Source organism: Phyllostomus discolor, chromosome 1, assembly GCF_004126475.2.
Source record: "Phyllostomus discolor isolate MPI-MPIP mPhyDis1 chromosome 1, mPhyDis1.pri.v3, whole genome shotgun sequence".
Classification (NCBI taxonomy): Eukaryota; Metazoa; Chordata; class Mammalia; order Chiroptera; family Phyllostomidae; genus Phyllostomus; species Phyllostomus discolor.
In genome coordinates this window covers 186,058,316-186,076,235 of record NC_040903.2, presented here as the reverse complement: position 1 = coordinate 186,076,235, position 17,920 = coordinate 186,058,316, and the positions used below count along the sequence as shown (strand labels likewise).

At 36.9% G+C, this 17,920-nt stretch overlaps 1 protein-coding gene across 1 annotated transcript in view; it reads left to right on the top strand.

Moving 5' to 3' along the window:
• The window catches only part of C1H14orf39 (chromosome 1 C14orf39 homolog), a 50,637-nt gene that overhangs the window by 30,243 nt on the left and 2,474 nt on the right, over positions 1-17,920 (top strand). Inside the window, exons 15-16 of the mRNA XM_036010641.1 lie at positions 3,247-3,385; positions 13,200-13,257. Of these exons, the coding sequence (XP_035866534.1) occupies positions 3,247-3,385; positions 13,200-13,257 (197 nt within the window). The remainder of the gene's footprint in view (positions 1-3,246; positions 3,386-13,199; positions 13,258-17,920) is intronic.

Here is a 17,920-nt window from a genome sequence, read left to right as displayed (position 1 = left end):
TTTTAATTAATTATTATAATTAGAGAATATATGTATTGAGTTATATAAATAATTGATAGGAATAATAAAATGTTTAGTACATTTAAAAGGTTTTATTATGAAATATTTCATATATACAAAGAAGATAGATACTAGTATAATGAGCCTATGTACCTACCCTATTTGAACAATTATTCAATTATTAACATTCTGCCATCTTACTTCATATGTCTTCTTCCTTTTTCCTAAAACATAGTTAAAGATGGCATAGACCCTGAGTACTTACTTAGTGCAATAATCTATATATTTAAGATTTTCCAAAAGATAAAAAACCTACAGAAAAAATTTAAATGCCAAGCTAAAAGCTACTATCCCATGTGGTACATTGTGAACATCATTGAATAATATTCTAGCAGTCATTTTTCTTTCCATTGTAGTGTCTAAAGCAAGAATTACTCTTCTATTAAGTGACTTAAGTAGGCATAAATATTTCTAAAGTGATTATTTAACTTTGGAAACCACAGATTTGTAGTTTTCAGCCAAGAAAATACTTCAGCGTTTTGAACCTTTTGTTCAGTTCATTCACTCCAATTCTTGATGCTGACCCCTGAGATTTATCTAAATCATGTAAAACAGATTTCATTTCATCAGAAATCTCTCATCTGTGTTCTACTGCTATATTTTAAATTGCTGGTAAGATATATATATATATATATATATATATATATATATATACACACGCATATACATATATATATATATGAATAATGCTATTGACTCAAACACACCATGTTCAAAATGGAACTCATCATTAATCTGAGAAGTGTAAAAGGATGTGGCAGTTGTATGCTAAACCCTCTATATATGATCTTGGACACTGATGGTGATGGACGTAGTTAGGGAAGTTATCTTCAGACTTCTGTAATATTTAACAAACAATAGCACTATGTCTATGAATTTATAAATATTGCTCATTTAAGATTCACAACAGAGGTGTGTCAAAACAAAAAGAAATGACCCAAACAAAAGAACAGATCAAAGCTCCAGAAAAAATACAACTAAGCAATGAAGAGATAGCCAACCTATCAGATGTACAGCTCAAAGCACTGGTGATCAGGATACTCACAGAATTGGTTGAATTTGGTCACAAATTAGATGAAAAAAATGAAGGCTATGCTATGTGAAATAAAGGAAAATGTACAGGGAACCAATAGTGATGGGGAGGAAACTGGGACTCAAATCAATGGAGTGGACCAGAGGGAAGAAAGAAACAAACAGAAAAGAATGAAGAAACAAGAATTCAAAAAAAATGAGGGGAGGCTTAGGAATCTCCAGGACATCTTTAAACATTCCAACATCTGAATTATAGGGGTACCAGAAGGAGAAGAGGAAGAGCAACAAGTGGAAAAGTTATTTGAACAAATAGTAGAGGAGAACTTCCCCAATCTGGCAAAGGATATAGACTTCCAGGAAGTCCCAGCAGCTCAGAGAGTCCCAAAGAAGTTGGACACAAGGAGGAACACACCAAGGAACATCATAATTACATTACCCAAGATTAAAGATAAGGAGAGAATCCTAGAAGCAGCAAGAGATAAGGAGACCGTCACCTACAAAGGAGTTCCCATCAGACTGTCAGCTGATTTCTCAAAACAGACCTTACAAGCAAGAAGGGGCTGGAAAGAAGTATTTGAAGTCACGAAAGGCAAGGACCTACATTTGAGATTGCTCTATCCAGCAAAGCTTTCATTTAGAATGGAAGGGCAGATAAAGTGCTTCTCAGATAAGGTCAAGTTAAAGGAGTTCATCATCACCAAGCCCTTATTATATGAAATGTTAAAGGGATTTATCTAAGAAAAAGAAGATTAAAAAATGAACAGTAAAATGACAGCAAACTCACAATTATTAACAACCACACCTAACACAAAAACAAAAATAAACTAAGCAAACAACTAGAACAGGAACAGAACCACAGAAATGGAGATCACATGGAGGGTTAGCAACAGGGGAGCGGGAGGAGGAGAGAGAAGGAAAAGGTACAGAGAATAAGTAGCATAGATGGTAGGTAGACAATAGACAGGAGGAGGGTAAGAACAGTATGAGAAATGTAGAAACTAAAGAATTTATGACACATAGACATGAACTAAAGGGGGGAATGTGGGTGGGAGAGGGTGTGCAGGGTGGAGGGGAATGTAAGGGGGGAATGGGACAACTGTAATAGCATAATCAATAAAATATATTTTTAAAAGATTCACAACAACTTTATGAGATATAAATACCTTACAATTCTTATAGATGAGGAAACAATTACAAATGGTACATCTCATTAGCATTAGAGTTGAGATCAAACCCAGGCAGTTTTACCTCCAGAATCCATGCTTTTACCCACTTATATACTGTCTTTTCTAATTATTTTTCCCAAATAATTTCATCTTTAACTCCCTATGCAACAATCTGTAATGAGTGGCTTCTCATCAAGATTAAAATTTTGTGACTGTCTTTCAAGACCCTTAGAATCAGGGCTAAGAGTCCGGACTTTGAATCCAGATTGCAGCATTCAAATTCCAGTTTATATTCTTATAAGAATATAAGTTGGCATTTATATTCTTTTGAACAAATCTTTTAACCTTTCTATGCATCAAAATCATCTTCTATAAAATCAAAGTGATAATGATAGCACCTATTTCATAGGGTTATTTTGATGAATAAAGTTAGTGATGAGTGGAAATACCTAGAATAGATCCTGATAGTAGTCCCAGTAGGAATTATTATAATTTCATAATTGATTATTCTACTTTAATATTATTCTCCACCTAAACCATCTTTTTCTCCATAGGTTTGTCACTTCAATCCCTTTTCCTGCTATGAAAGGGAGGAACTCCTCCCTTTCCCTGCTATGTCAGTTCTTACCTCTGTGCCAGCAATTTTCAACCTGTGTGTTGCAAGAATTCTTAAAACATGCAGTACCTGTCTATTTAGTCAGGGACACTGACCTTTTTTCCCTGAGGTTTTCAAATAAAAAAATGACAATGGCCAACACAACAATAGCCATCTGGGGTCAATGAATCAAAATGTCACCAATTTTTTTGTCACCTTAGCAGAAAACGTATTTTCGGTGTGCCGAATTTTAGTGATTAGTTTATGTGTGCCATCAGATGAAGAAGGTTGAAAATCACTGTTCTGTGCCATTTCTTGTGGTACTTAACCAGTCTGTAATGTTTAGTGATATATTTTTTAACATTTTGGTGATTTCTTATTTCTCTGTAACAGAAACAGAAATACAACACCTGAAGGTCAGATACAAAAGGAATCCCCTGGGACTTCTTTTCTTATGAGTTATACTTCTAGATCACCTGGATTGAATTTATTTGATTCTTCTATATTTAATTCAGAAATCTCATCAGATAAGGTAATATGAACAGCTGAAGTTTTATTCATAAAAAACTGAACACTAGAACCTCAAGTAATTTTAAATCTTTAGTACTGAACTATCTTGTGGCAGAGGCAATTTTTAAAAAGATTCTGAATATTGATATTACAGTCCAGTTTACCCATTATCTTCTTGTTTTCAACTTCAGGTGCCCCAAATTGACATCTATGCATAAAAAAAGAATCTCAGAATAGGAATGATTTGAACTGCAGTTAAAGGCAGTTTAAAAATTATTTTGGCTTTATAGTTCGTATGTTTAACTTCTAAACAGTTTCCCATATTCTTAGTATAAAAACTCCAGGTTATTAGTTGTTTTTTTCATCTACGTGTCTGGTATACAGCCTTGTTATCATTGGTTAACTTTAAAAGACCTCAAGAATTTCTATCTAATAGTGATTTCTCTTGTTCAGTGATAGAAATCATGATAAGTACTTATTTCTGTATTTAGCAATTGAAACTGAAAATTAAGAATATTTGATTAGGCCCTGGCTGGTGTGGCTCAGTGGATTGAGCTCCAGCCTGAGAACCAAAGGGTTTGATTCCCAGTGAGGGCACATGCCTGGGTTGCAGGCCAGGTTCCCAGTGGGGGGTGCACAGGAGGCAGCCACACATTGATGTTTCTCTCTTTCTCCCTCCCTTCCCCTCGCTCTAAACATAAACACAATTTTTTTAGAAAAAGAATATTTGATTAGTAAAGATAGCATAGCACAGTGGTTAAGACTATATTCTGCAGCTAGACTACTTGGGTGTATAACTGGATATGGGATTTTAGGTATGTAATTCTTTTTTATCTGTAAAATGGAAATAATTTTTACCATAAGGTTTGTCAATATCGAATGGGTTTATGTATATAAAACACTTAGAAGAGTTCTAACCACTTAATGCCATAAATAACAATGTAATATAAATATTAATTGTTATTGCTCATTTAAGTTAGTCACAGTTAACTGATTTATATAGAATAGAATATTTGATTCCTATATCTACCACATAATATTAAATTGCTGAAATTATCAATTTATTGATGATGATATGGTATAATTATACATTTTGTAGTTTATGTCTTCAACTTTTATCTCAATTTTTATTTAAAAGCTTTTTTCAAAAACAGGCAATTCCTAGAAGGTACATACTGGCCATGAAAAAATAGACTATGCTTACTTAATTTTGACTTACAATAATAATATAAATGCAAAATAAATGTATGTAACCTGGAAACATGTACATTTGGATGAAGAAAAAAATTATTGAAAAAATAATTGAATATATCAAAAGATATATGAAATACTTGTATAGGAAAAATATATTGTAAATACATATTTCTTCCACAAATAATTTATAAATGTAACCCAATTCTAATTGGAATCTTGGCAAGCTGGTTTATCTTTAATTTTTTGTTTTGATTTTGTAGTGGTGGGGTTGAGGAATGAGATTGGCAAATAATTACTAAGTTTTCTGGTCAAGAATAATAAAAAATGTTCAAAAAATAAGATTGGTAATAAATTAAAATGGAATTCCAAGAAAACATTTAACCCAAAAGAAAGCAGAGAAGGAATAGCATAACAAGATACATAGGGAACAAACAAAACAAATAGTAAAATGTTTGATGAAAATGTGAACTTTTAACATAATTACATTCACTATAAATGGACTAAACACTGTTAAAAGGCAGAGATTATAACAATGGATAAAAAGCATGACCCAAATATAAGTAATATATAAAATAATATTTTAAATATGAAGACAAAGACAGGTTGGAAGTAAATGGATGAAAAAAGATACAGCATGAAAACTGTAAGCGAATGAAGGTTACAGTTGCTATACTATTATCATTTTAGGTAATCTTCAAGACAAAGAATATTGATAGAGATATAGAACAGCATTTCATAAGGATAAAAGGGTCAATTCTTATGGCAGATACAACAATGACAAATGTGTGCATGCCTAATAGATTCAAAATACAGAACAAAAATTAACAGAATTAAGGGAGAAATAGACAAAAACACAAACTTAGTTGCAGATTTTTAACATCCCCTCTCAGCAATTGCTAGAATTAGACAACAGTCAATAAATATCTTTAATAAAAGGCTGAACAACACCATTGACCCAATTAACTTACATTTATAGAACATCATATCCAGCAATTGCAGCATATATGTATATTCTTTTCAAGTGCTGGTGGTGCATTCAGTAAGATAGATCATAATCTGGACCATAAAATAAGTTTTAATAGATTTATTTTTCCATTTTAAAAATTTTACTGTTGTTCAAGTACAATTGTCTGCATTTTCCCCCCACCTCTCCCCACCACCCCAGCCATCCCCACCTCCCTCCCCTGATTCCACCTCCCCTTGGTTTGTCCATGTGTCCTTTATAGTTGCTCCTGAAAACCCTTCACCCTTTTCTCCCCATTATCCTCTCCCCCCATTATTCTCTCCCCCCTCCCCTCTGGTTACTGTCTGTTAGTTCTTAATTTCAATGTCTCTGATTGTATTTTGCTTGCTTATTTGTTTTATTGATTAGGTTCCACTTAAAGGTGAAATCATATGGTATTTGTCTTTCACCACCTGGCTTATTTCACTTAGCATAATTGCTCTCCAGTTCCACCCATGCTGTTGCAAGGGGTGGGATCTCCTTCTTTCTTTCTGTTGCATAGTATTCCATTGTGTAAATACCACAGTTTTTTAAAAAATATATTTTATTGATTATGCTATTACAGTTGTCCCATTCCCCCCTTACATTCCCCTCCACCCTGCACACCCTCTCCCACCCACGTTCCCCCCTTTAGTTCATGTCTGTGTCATAAATTCTTTAGTTTCTACATTTCTCATACTGTTCTTACCCTCCTCCTGTCTATTGTCTACCTACCATCTATGCTACTTATTCTCTGTACCTTTTCCTTCTCTCTCCTCCTCCCGCTCCCCTGTTGCTAACCCTCCATGTGATCTCCATTTCTGTGGTTCTGTTCCTGTTCTAGTTGTTTGCTTAGTTTATTTTTGTTTTTGTGTTAGGTGTGGTTGTTAATAATTGTGAGTTTGCTGTCATTTTACTGTTCATTTTTTAATCTTCTTTTTCTTAGATAAATCCCTTTAACATTTCATATAATAAGGGCTTGGTGATGATGAACTCCTTTAACTTGACCTTATCTGAGAAGCACTTTATCTGCCCTTCCATTCTAAATGAAAGCTTTGCTGGATAGAGCAATCTCAAATGTAGGTCCTTGCCTTTCGTGACTTCAAATACTTCTTTCCAGCCCCTTCTTGCTTGTAAGGTCTGTTTTGAGAAATCAGCTGACAGTCTGATGGGAACTCCTTTGTAGGTGACGGTCTCCTTATCTCTTGCTGCTTCTAGGATTCTCTCCTTATCTTTAATCTTGGGTAATGTAATTATGATGTTCCTTGGTGTGTTCCTCCTTGTGTCCAACTTCTTTGGGACTCTCTGAGCTGCTGGGACTTCCTGGAAGTCTATATCCTTTGCCAGATTGGGGAAGTTCTCCTCTACTATTTGTTCAAATAACTTTTCCACTTGTTGCTCTTCCTCTTCTCCTTCTGGTACCCCTATAATTCAGATGTTGGAATGTTTAAAGATGTCCTGGAGATTCCTAAGCCTCCCCTCATTTTTTTTGAATTCTTGTTTCTTCATTCTTTTCTGTTTGTTTCTTTCTTCCCTCTGGTCCACTCCATTGATTTGAGTCCCAGTTTCCTCCCCATCACTATTGGTTCCCTGTACATTTTCCTTTATTTCACATAGCATAGCCTTCATTTTTTTCATCTAATTTGTGACCAAATTCAACCAATTCTGTGAGCATCCTGATCACCAGTGCTTTGAGCTGTACATCTGATAGGTTGGCTATCTCTTCATTGCTTAGTTGTATTTTTCCTGGAGCTTTGATCTGTTCTTTTGTTTGGGCCTTTTTTTTTTTCTTTTTTTTTTTTGGTCTTGATGCTTTGGCCTAATAGGTCTACCTGTTAGGTAGTGAGAGACAGAGCCTTAGGTGTTCACCAGGGCGGGTCAATCACCATCCCTGGGTTATGACACTATGTGGGGCAGGGGTCAGAGAGGGAACAATGGCACTTGCTCTGCCCTCTGTTGGATTTCAGTCCCTTTCACTGCTTTCTCCAAGCAAACTGGATCCTTCTGGTGCTGATATCCATGTGGATAGGCTTGTGTATGTTCTAGGAACCTGTGGGTCTCTCCAACGAACTCTCCTGTGAGGCTGGGAGTCTCTTCTGGCATCTTAACCCCCACAGGTGTTTTCAGTCAGTGTTTTGAGGCTTTATTTCCCTGCTCTGGGACCCTGGGTTGCATAGTCTGTCTCGGTCCCCAGTTTCGCCTGGTTTATCTGTGCGCGAATGTGGAACCAGCTGGTCAGCCAGCTGCCTTGCATGCCTTGCTAGGTCTGCCCACTTCCACCCTGCACCCAGGGTCTGCCAGCCACTGCCTGCATGCCTGGGGTCCACCTGCTGCTGTCTTGTGTGCCTGGGATCCACAAGCCACTGCTTTTTTTTGCCATGACCCCTCTCCACCCAGCTACCCAACTTCACCCCTCCTACTGCTCCGGATGAATATGTCTATTTTAACTCCTTGGTTGTTGGACTTCCATACAGTTCAATTTTCTGTCAGTTCTGGTTGTTTTTTTGTTTCTAAATTTTTGTTGTCCTTATTTTGGTTGTGTGAGGAGGCACAGTGTGTCTACCTATGCCTCCATCTTGGTCCTATACTATAGTTTTTTTATCCATTCATTTACTAATAGGCACTTAGGTTGCTTCTAGCACTTGGCTATTGCAAATTGTGCTGCTGTGAATGTTGGGGTGCATAGATTCTTTTGGATTGGTGTTTCAGGGCTCTTAGGGTATAATCCTAGCAGTGGAATTGCTGGGTCAAAAGGCACTTCCATTTTTGGTTTTCTGAAGAAATGCCATACTGTTTTCCAGAATGGCTGCACCAGTCTGCATTCCCACCAACAGTGCACTAGGATTCCCTTTTCTCCACATCCTCTCCAACACTTGTTGTTCGTTGATTCATTTGTGATGTCCATTCTCACTGGTGTGAAGTGGTATCTCATTGTGATTTTAATTTGCATCTCTCTGATGGCTAGTGATGCTGAGCATCTTTTCATATGTATCTGGACCCTTTGTATATGTTCCTTTGAGAAGTTTCTGTTCAAGTCCTTTCCCCATTTTTTAATTGTTTTTTTTTTTGTCTTCCTGGAGTGGAGTCATGTGAGTTTTTTATATATTTTGGAGATGAAACTGTATTACAGGGCCACTGTAATCAAAACAGCCTGGTACTGGCATAGGAACAGGCACATAGACCAATGTAACAGAGTAGAGAGCCCAGAAATAAGCCCAAGTCTCTGTGGTCAATTAATATTTGGCAAAGGGGACAGCAGCATAAAATGAAGTAAAAACAGCCTCTTCAACAAATGGTGTTGGGAGAGCTGGACAGCTACATGCAAAAAAAATGAAACTTAATCACCAACTTTCACCATACACAAAAATAAATTTGAGGTGGATAAAAGACTTAAATATAAGTCATGACACCATGAAAGTCCTTCAGGAGAACATAGACAGGAAAATCTTAGATATTCCATGCAGCAATATTTTCACGGATCTGTTCCCTAGAGTAAAGGACATAAAGGAAAGAATAAACAAATGGGATCTCATCAAAATAAAAAAGCTTCTGTGTGACTAAACAAAATAGCATTGAAATGAAAAGAGAACCAACCATATGGGAAAAGATAGTCTTTATTAAATTTAAAAGGACTAAAACATAGAGAGTATATTCTCAGACCACAGTAGAGTTAGAGATAAACAGCAAGGTATTAGGAAATCCTAAATATTTAGGTTATGGATCAAAGAAATCATGAGAGAAATTAGGACAAATTTGAAATGAATAATTGTAAACACTTAGCATATAAAAAATTATAAAATGCTACCAAAACCAGATCAAAATAGTAATTTTAAATAATCATTTAAGTAATTAATAGAAAAGAACAGAGGTCTAAAATTAGTGATCTAAGGTTCCACCTTGAAATGCTAGAAAAAGCAACAAAGTAAACTTAAAGTAAATAGAATGAAAAAATAAGAAATGAGAAAGATCAATGAACTAGAAAACAAATAGAGAAAATCAACAAAGCCAAAGTTATTTTTTCTTTTATTTTTTTATTTAATTTTAATTTTAAATATATTTTATTATGTTATTACAGTTTTCCTTCTTTGCCGCCTTCCACTAGGTGCTCCCTTCCACTACGTACCCCCTTCTCTCCAGCAGTCCCCCCGACCCTTAGTCCATGACCATGGATCATGTAAGTAAGTTCTTTGGCTTCTCCATTTCCTATGCTATTCTTAACCTATTCCGTGTCTATTTTTTCCTACCAATTATGCTTTTTAATCCCTGCACCATGTCCCTATTCTTCCCCTACCCCTCCCAGCTAATAACCCTCTAGATGATCTCCATATCTATGAGTCTGTTCAGGTTCCGGTAGTTTGCTTAGTTGTTTTGTTTTTGTTTTTTTTAGATTCACTTGTTGATAGTTGTAAATTTGTTGCCTTTTTAATGTTCATAGTTTTTATCTTCTTTTTCTTAAATAAGTCCCTTTAACATTTTCTGTAATAATAACTCAGTGGTGATGAACTCCTTTAGCTTTACCTTGTCTGAGAAGCAGTTTATCTGCCCTTCAATTCCAAATGATAGCTTTGCTGGATTGAGTGATCTAGGTTGTAGGTCCTTGCTTTTCAACACTTTGAATATTTCTTGCCAGACCCTTCTTGCCTACAAAATTTCTTTTGAGAAATCAGCTGACAGTCTGATGGGAACTCCTTTGTAGGTAACTCTCTGCTTTTAAGATTCTCTCTTTATTTTTAACCTTTGGCATTTTAGTTATGATGTGTCTTGGTGTGGTCCTCTTTGGGTCCAACTCATTTGGGAATCTCTATGCTTCCTGGACTTGTATGTCTATTTCCTTTGTCAAATTAGGGAAGTTTTATTTCATTATTTTTTTAAATAAGTTTTCAATTTCTTGTTATTTCTGTTCTCCTTCTGACAGTCCTATGATTTGGATTTTGGCATGTTTGGAGGTGTCTCCCAGAGGTTCCTAAAGCTAGCCTAAGTTTTTTTTAAAATTATTGTTTCTTCTTTTTGCTCTGGCTGAATGTTTATCTCTTCCTTATGTTCCAAATCGTTGGTTTGAGTTCTGGCTTCCTTCCCTTCTCTGTTGGTGTCCTGTGAATTATTCTTTATTTCACTTAGTGTAACCTTCATTTCTTCCTTTATTTTTTGCATACTTAAGGAGTTCTCTGAGCATCCTGATAACCAGTGTTTTGAACTCTATGTCTGATAGATTGGCTGTCTCTGTTTCACTTAGTTCTTTTTCTGCAGTTTCATTCTGTTCTTTCATTTGGGCCATATTTCTTTGTCTCCTCAATTTAGCAGCCTCCCTGTGGGGTTTATTTCTGTGTATTAGATAGAGTTGCTTTTACTCCCTCTCTTAGTAGCATGGCCTATGTAGAAAAGGTGCCTGTAAATTGTGTATGGTGGAACCTTAGGTAATTACCAGGGTGGTGCAACCTGCTTCATTGCTTTGTGGCTGTGTGGGGAAGGCTCAGAAGGGAGACAGTGCTACCAGCTGGCTTCTGGCAGTTTGTCCAGCGCTCGTCCCATTTCCAGTCACTTCAGCCTCTTCCCATGTGCTACTGGAACCCTTTCAGCTGCTGCCCCATTGGTGAATCCTGGAGTGGGTGGGTTTGTTTACATTCTAAGACTGTGCTCATCCTATAAGCAGTGAAAATCTGGCAGTTTCTTCTGCTGTCCCAACCCCTACTGGTGTTTACAGCCTGAGGTAATAGGAATTTATCTTCCTGGTTCCAGAACCTTAGGATATGCAGTCTGTCCTGTAGCTGGGATTGCTCACTCCCAAGGTATCCCTCCTGTCCATTCTGCCACCACTTTTCTCTGCCACACCACCTCTCCACTGTCTCTGCAACTTAGCCCCTGAATGTGTCCTCTTTAAATTCTTAGTTGTCAAGCTTCCATACAACTCAATTTTCTGATGGTCCTGGGTGTTACTGGTTTTGAGATCTAGTTTAATTCTTTCTATGGTTGTGTGAGGAGGTGTAGTGTCTACCTGCACCACCATCTTGACCAGAAATCCCTGATTCTTTCTTTTTTATATTCACATGAGGACATGCTTATTGATTTAGAGAGAGGGGAAAGGAGGGAGAGAGAGAGAAAAAGAAACCTCCATGTGAGAGTGAAACATCAAAACATCGATCGATACGTTCTGTCTTGGGGACCGAACCTGCAACCCAGACATGTGCTGTGATCAGGTATCAAACCTGCAACCTTTCCATTTACTGGCCAAATCTCCAACCAAGTGAGCCACACCAGCCAGGGCCCAAAGTTGGTTCTTTGAAAAATATTAACGAAATTTATAAACTCCTCACTAGCCTGACATAAGACAATTACCTACATTCAAAATGAAAATGAGAATACCCTATTAATAAGAGAATAAAATGAATAGAATACTGGTAGGGAGTAACTTCACTTTTTACATAATAAAATTCCTATAAACCTAGAACAATAAAAATAGTGTGATAATGGTACAAGGATTGATAGATTGATCAATGGTATGGGCTAGAAAATCATTAAACAAAAGAATTTACAATGTGATAAATATGGGATCACAAAATAGTAGGGATAAATTGAGTTCTCATCTTACATTGTACAGCAGTGGAAGTTATAAATGTATTAAATAAAAGAGTATTTACCCATAGAATTTTCAGAGGAAATAGAGGTATTTATCAGATCTTAAGAGGAGGAAGGATTCTCTAAGCACAAAAACAATGGAAGAAGAGCCAAAAGAAAGTTTTTAAAGTTTGAGTTTAGTTACAAGTTTTTATATGTTAAAAAATTTAAAGGCAAAATGAAAATGTAATATTAAATATTTGTAGTAGTATGACAAAGGATTAATATTTAATATGTAAAGAGCTTATATGTACCAGTGAGAAAAATTGCTGCCTCTATAGAGATGTGGTCAGAGTTCATTTAGTGAATAGATAATTCATGAAAATAAATTCAAATGATTTATAGAATCTCTGGGAAAAAAATAGCTTTCCTTAATTGTCAAAGAAATATAAATAAATATGTGCAAACAGTATTCAGGTATGCTTTGTATTAGAAAAAGAAATAGAAACAACTTAAATGTCCAAAATAAAAGAATGATTGAAACTGCATTGTATGTCAATATGAAGGAATATTAAAATGTCATGAAAAGAATCAGGTTTTGGAAGAATAATGACATAAAAATGCTCATAATGCATTATTAAGATAAAAAAAAAAAACAGAAAACTGTGTTATCATGATTCCAGCAGGCTTTGGTAGCAAAACTTGATCTGAAGTGACATCAAGCTATCATACTTCTTATTACTTTTATAGGCAGGAAAACAATACCAAGAACCTGATTTGTAAAAAGCTTTCAGAATAAAGCAAAAGTTAATTAGAATTTTAGGTTATATTATTCCAAAGTAGGAACTTCCTTTGTAAAATATATGTTACCTAGTAATATTTTATCCATTGCCAGAATCAAGTCAATAAGCCTTATTTTAATATAAGTAAATGATAGGTTTTGAAGATAGATCTCTTTTTAAGTACAATAGTGTGCTATATAGAATGTTGCCTTTTGTCTACTATAATTATGCTTATTAGAAGAACCAGGCTTTAGATTCAAATATAAATGCTGTCTATAATGTTCTAGTGATTTCATGAGTAATGTTGAATGGAAATTATTTTTCAGTTTAACGAACACTGTTCTGCAGGAAATTTAAATCCTCTCTCATCACCACAAGAAGTTGGTAAGTGATTGGTAGTTTGCATCTATATTCATGAGGGATACTAGTCTGTACTTTACTTTTATGGTAGTGTCCTTTTCTGGCTTTGGTATCAAGGTAATGTTGGCCTTATAAAATGAGTTTTGGAGTGTTCCCTCCTCTTTGATTTTTTAGAAGAGTTTGACAGGATTGGCATTAATTCATGTTTAAATGTTTGGGAAAACTCACCAGTGAAGTCATCTGACCTTATTTCTGATTGTTTTATTATGTTTCTTCACAGATATCTGCTGACATTAGAAATTCATTATATTTTTTAATTACTTTATTGTTGTTCCATTACAGTTATCTGTATTTTTCTCCCCACCCCGACTCACCCCAGTGAAACCCACCTCCCTCCCTTGCTTCCACCCTCCCCCTTGGTTTTGTCCATGTGTCCTTTATAGTAGTTCCTGAAAACCCTTCTCCTCACTGTCCCCTCCCCTGTCCCCTTTGGCTATTGTTAGATTGCTCTTAATTTCAATTTTTTTGGTTATATTTTGTTTGCTTTTTTCTTTTGTTGATTATGTTCCACTTAAGGGTAAGATCATATGGTATTTGCCTTTCACCACCTGGCTTATTTCACTTAGCATAATGCTCTCCAGTTCCATCCATGCTGTCACAAAAGGTATAAGCTCCTTCTTTCTCTCTGCTGTGTAGAATTCCATTGTGTAAATGTACACAATGTTTTCCATGTTCCTTACAATGTACATTATGTTCCATATTTTTCTTTATCCACTCATTTGCTGATGGGCACTTAGGTTGCTTCCAGCACTTGGCTATTGCAAATTGTGCTGCTGTGAACTTTGGGGTGCATGGGTTCTTTTGGATTGGTGTTTCAGGACTCTTAGGTATAATCCTAGCAGTGGAATTGCTGGGTCAAAAGGCACTTCCATTTTTGGTTTTCTGAAGAAATGCCATACTGTTTTCCAGAGTGGCTGCACCAGTCTGCATTCCCACCAACAGTACACTATGATTCCCTTTTCTCTGCATCCTCCCCAATACTTGTTCGTTGACTTGTTTGTGATGTCCATTCTCACTGGTGTGAGGTGGTATCTCATTGTGGTTTTAATTTGCATCTCTCTGATGGCTAGTGATGCTGAGCTTCTTCTCATATGTCTCTGGGCCCTCTGTATGTCCTTCTTGGAGAAGTGTCTGTTCAAGTCTTTTGCCCATTTTTTAATTGGGTTTTTTGTCTTCCTGGAGTGGAGTCGTGTGAGTTCTTTATATATTTTGGAGATCAAATTCTTGTCCGAGGCATCATTAGCAGATATGTTTTCCCATATAGTTGGTTCTCTTTTCATTTTAATGCCGTTTTCTTTAGCCATGCACAAGCTTTTAATTTGATGAGGTCCCATTTGTTTATTCTTTCCTTTATGTCCCTTGCTTTAGGGGAGATATTCATGAAGATGTTGCTGTGTGGAATGGCTGAGATTTTCCTGCCAATGTTTTTCTCTAGGACTTTTATGGTGTTAGGATTTATATTTAAGACTTTTGTCCACCTTGAATTTATTTTTGTGTATGGTGTAAGTTGGTGATCGAGTTTCATTTTTTTGCATGTAGCTGTCCATATCTCCTAACACAATTTCTTGAAGAGGCTATTTTTACTCCATTTTATGCTTCTCCCCCCTTTGTCAAATATGAAGTGACTGTAGAGACTTGGGTTTATTTCTGAGCTCTCTGTTCTGTTCATTGGACTATGTACCTGTTTTTGTGCCAGTACCAGGCTGTTTTGCTTACAGTGGCCTTGTAATACAGTTTGGTATCAGGTATTGTAATCCCTCCTGCTTTGTTCTTCTTTCTCAAAATTGCTGTAGCTATTCAGGGTTGTTTATGGTTCCATATAAATTTCTGAACTGTTTGTTCTGTATCTGTGAAATATGTCATTGGTACTTTAATAGGGATTGCATTGAATCTATAGAAACTCGCTATATTTGATAAGTGAAACAAATCAGAGAAAGACAGATACCACATTATTTCACCTTTATATGAGATTAAAAAAAAAAACAAAATAAAGGCACAAACAAAACAAATTCATAAATACAGAGAACAAGCTGATGGTTGCCAGATGGGAGGAGGGTTGGGGGCCTAGGTGAAAAAGGTGAAGGGAGTAAGAAATATACATCGGTAGTTACAAAATAGTCACAGGGATGTAAAGTACAACAGAGGGAGTAGTCAGGATATTGTAATAACTACAAATGGTGTCAGGCAAGTGCAAGGCTTACCAGGATGATCACTTTCTAAGTTATATAAATGTCTAACTGCTATACTGAACACCTGAAACTGATATAATATCGAATGTAAACTGTAATTGAAAAAAATTTTTAAACAAAACGAAATAAACAAAAAGCCCCTCAGCATATCTAAAATCAAACCTGTTCTCTTCCTGATGTACCATTCATTATTCTAGTTGCCAAGACTTAGAATATCAGTGATAATTTTAACTTCTGTTAAAATTCAGCTGGTCATCAAGTTTTATTAATTCTCTCTGAAATATTTATTTCCATTCTTTTCTATTTTCATTGAAATCATATTTCAAACTCATTACCATTCACTTGGGCTATAACAGTAACATTGTCATTAGTCTTTTCATCCTTTCACCTTACCTGTAGACCATAGTCCAATTAATCTTCCTCATGCATAGTGTTGTCCACCCCACTTCCCTAGTTAAATACATTTAGCAGCTCCCCATGGCATATCAAATTATGCTCCTTCTTTTCTAACCTAGCTCCAAAATACCATTTAAGCCTTTCTCTTATAAGAGCAATCTGTGCTTTTTCCAGACTGAAGAACTCATTGCAAACCAAATATGTCTGCACTTTCTTCTTCCTGATATCCTCCTCAACTTCATCTCTTTCTAACCATTTTTTCAAGACCAAGTTCTCTTCCATAAAAGCTTTTGTTTTCCCCTTCAACCTTCTATTCCAAAAAGATCTCTCCTTCATTTTTCTGAATATTTCTTTTTAAAATAGTTTTTTATATTCTACCACCTGTCATTATTTATCAAGGTCTGCCTGGAAAAAGTCTGGCCATTGTTAATATAATGAGGATGGTTTGCATGACATCGATGTGACCTACAGCCAAGGAGACTAGACTGAGGTGTGCATGCCTAACAATGACGAATTCATTGTACCAGTCAGTGGGGACAGTAGATGCCATAGAGTGAGCATGTGTACTGTGTGGCTATCACATTCAAACTGAGCAAGTAGAGCAATAATTCTGCATCAGATTTTGCATTAAGCATGAACATTCCTCCCTGGAAACTATTCTGATGATTCAGAAGTGCAGCATAAGTAAAAGTATAGCACAAATGCTTCAAAGGTGGTCAAGAATCTGTTGAAAGTGATCCACGTTTTGAAAGGCCTACAAGAAGCAGAACATCTGAGAACATTGAATGTGTATGGGCTGCAATCAACAAAGATCAGTGACCGATGGTGTGAGAACTAGAAGCTGACCTGTGAATTCCAAAAACTGTGCCTGAGATTTTGATGCAGGATCTTGGCATGAAAGGTGCTGTGGCAAAATGCATTTTGCAGCTTCTGCTGCCACAGCAGGAGGAACATCATGCTGCAGTTGCTAATGACTTGATTCAAACTGGCAACAATGATGCTAGGAGAACTGTGTGAGGTCCCAAGGTGCATACATGTTGGGAACCGCCCTGACTGGTATCAGAAGTTGAAACCCCCGCCTAGGCTAAGGCTAAGGGAACGCCCTTGGAACCGTAAGCCAGCAAGGAGACAAAAGCTTATCTCCCTGGCAGGAATGCTGCTTCTGCTGCTTTATTCATAACTGAACCCCAAAAAGCTTGGTCGGTTAGCCAAAGACGGGTAAGATTCCCCAAGGGGGGAACGACCTAAGACAGGCACGATCACTTTGGGAGGCCCCCCCCAAAAGAAGGATTTGGGGGGCTGCAGCAAAGGGGGGTGATGGACCCTCGCTCCTCGGCTTTGACATAGCCTGAGTTATCATCATCTGGGAGAAAATCTCCTTATTGCCTTAGTTCCCTTGCTCCAGCTAAGCCTGAAACAGTGACAGGGTGGTGCAGCTCTGTGCTGAAAAGGGTGGACTCCCCGGGTGATCAGGCCTAAGAAAGAATATGTAAATTACTGTGAAACCTTCTTTGTTTAGAATGGTCTCAATTGAATGAGAGGGGTCCAAGGAAGAAGTTAGTTTGTTCCTCAAAGTCTTACAGCTCTTTGACCCCGACTCAATAGACCAGCAGAGTTCCTTGTTTTCTATAGTTCCTTACTTCCCCCTAATGAGTACTGTACTTTACCTGAATTATTATGCAAAATGAGCCCAATAAAAGCAGGTATGGACGGTAAATTGGCGCGCTCCCCACTAGGGGGGTGGCCATTTCGTCCCTACTTCCCCACAGAAATTAGTTTGTCTCTGTGCATGTGTTTTTTTCTTGCGTGTTTTTCGTCGAGCCATCCACAGCATTCCGTGGTCACTGCTGGCCGGTGACCCACGCACATCACATACATACTTTAAAAGGGACTGAGGTGTCATTGTCCTACATACAGTGTTTCTTGTATCTCCTTCAAGAAATGCCTCTAGCCCTGGCTGGTGTAGCTCAGTGGATTGAGTGCAGGCCTGCAAACCAAAAGGTTGCTGGTTCAATTCCCAGTCAGGGCACATTCCTGGGTTG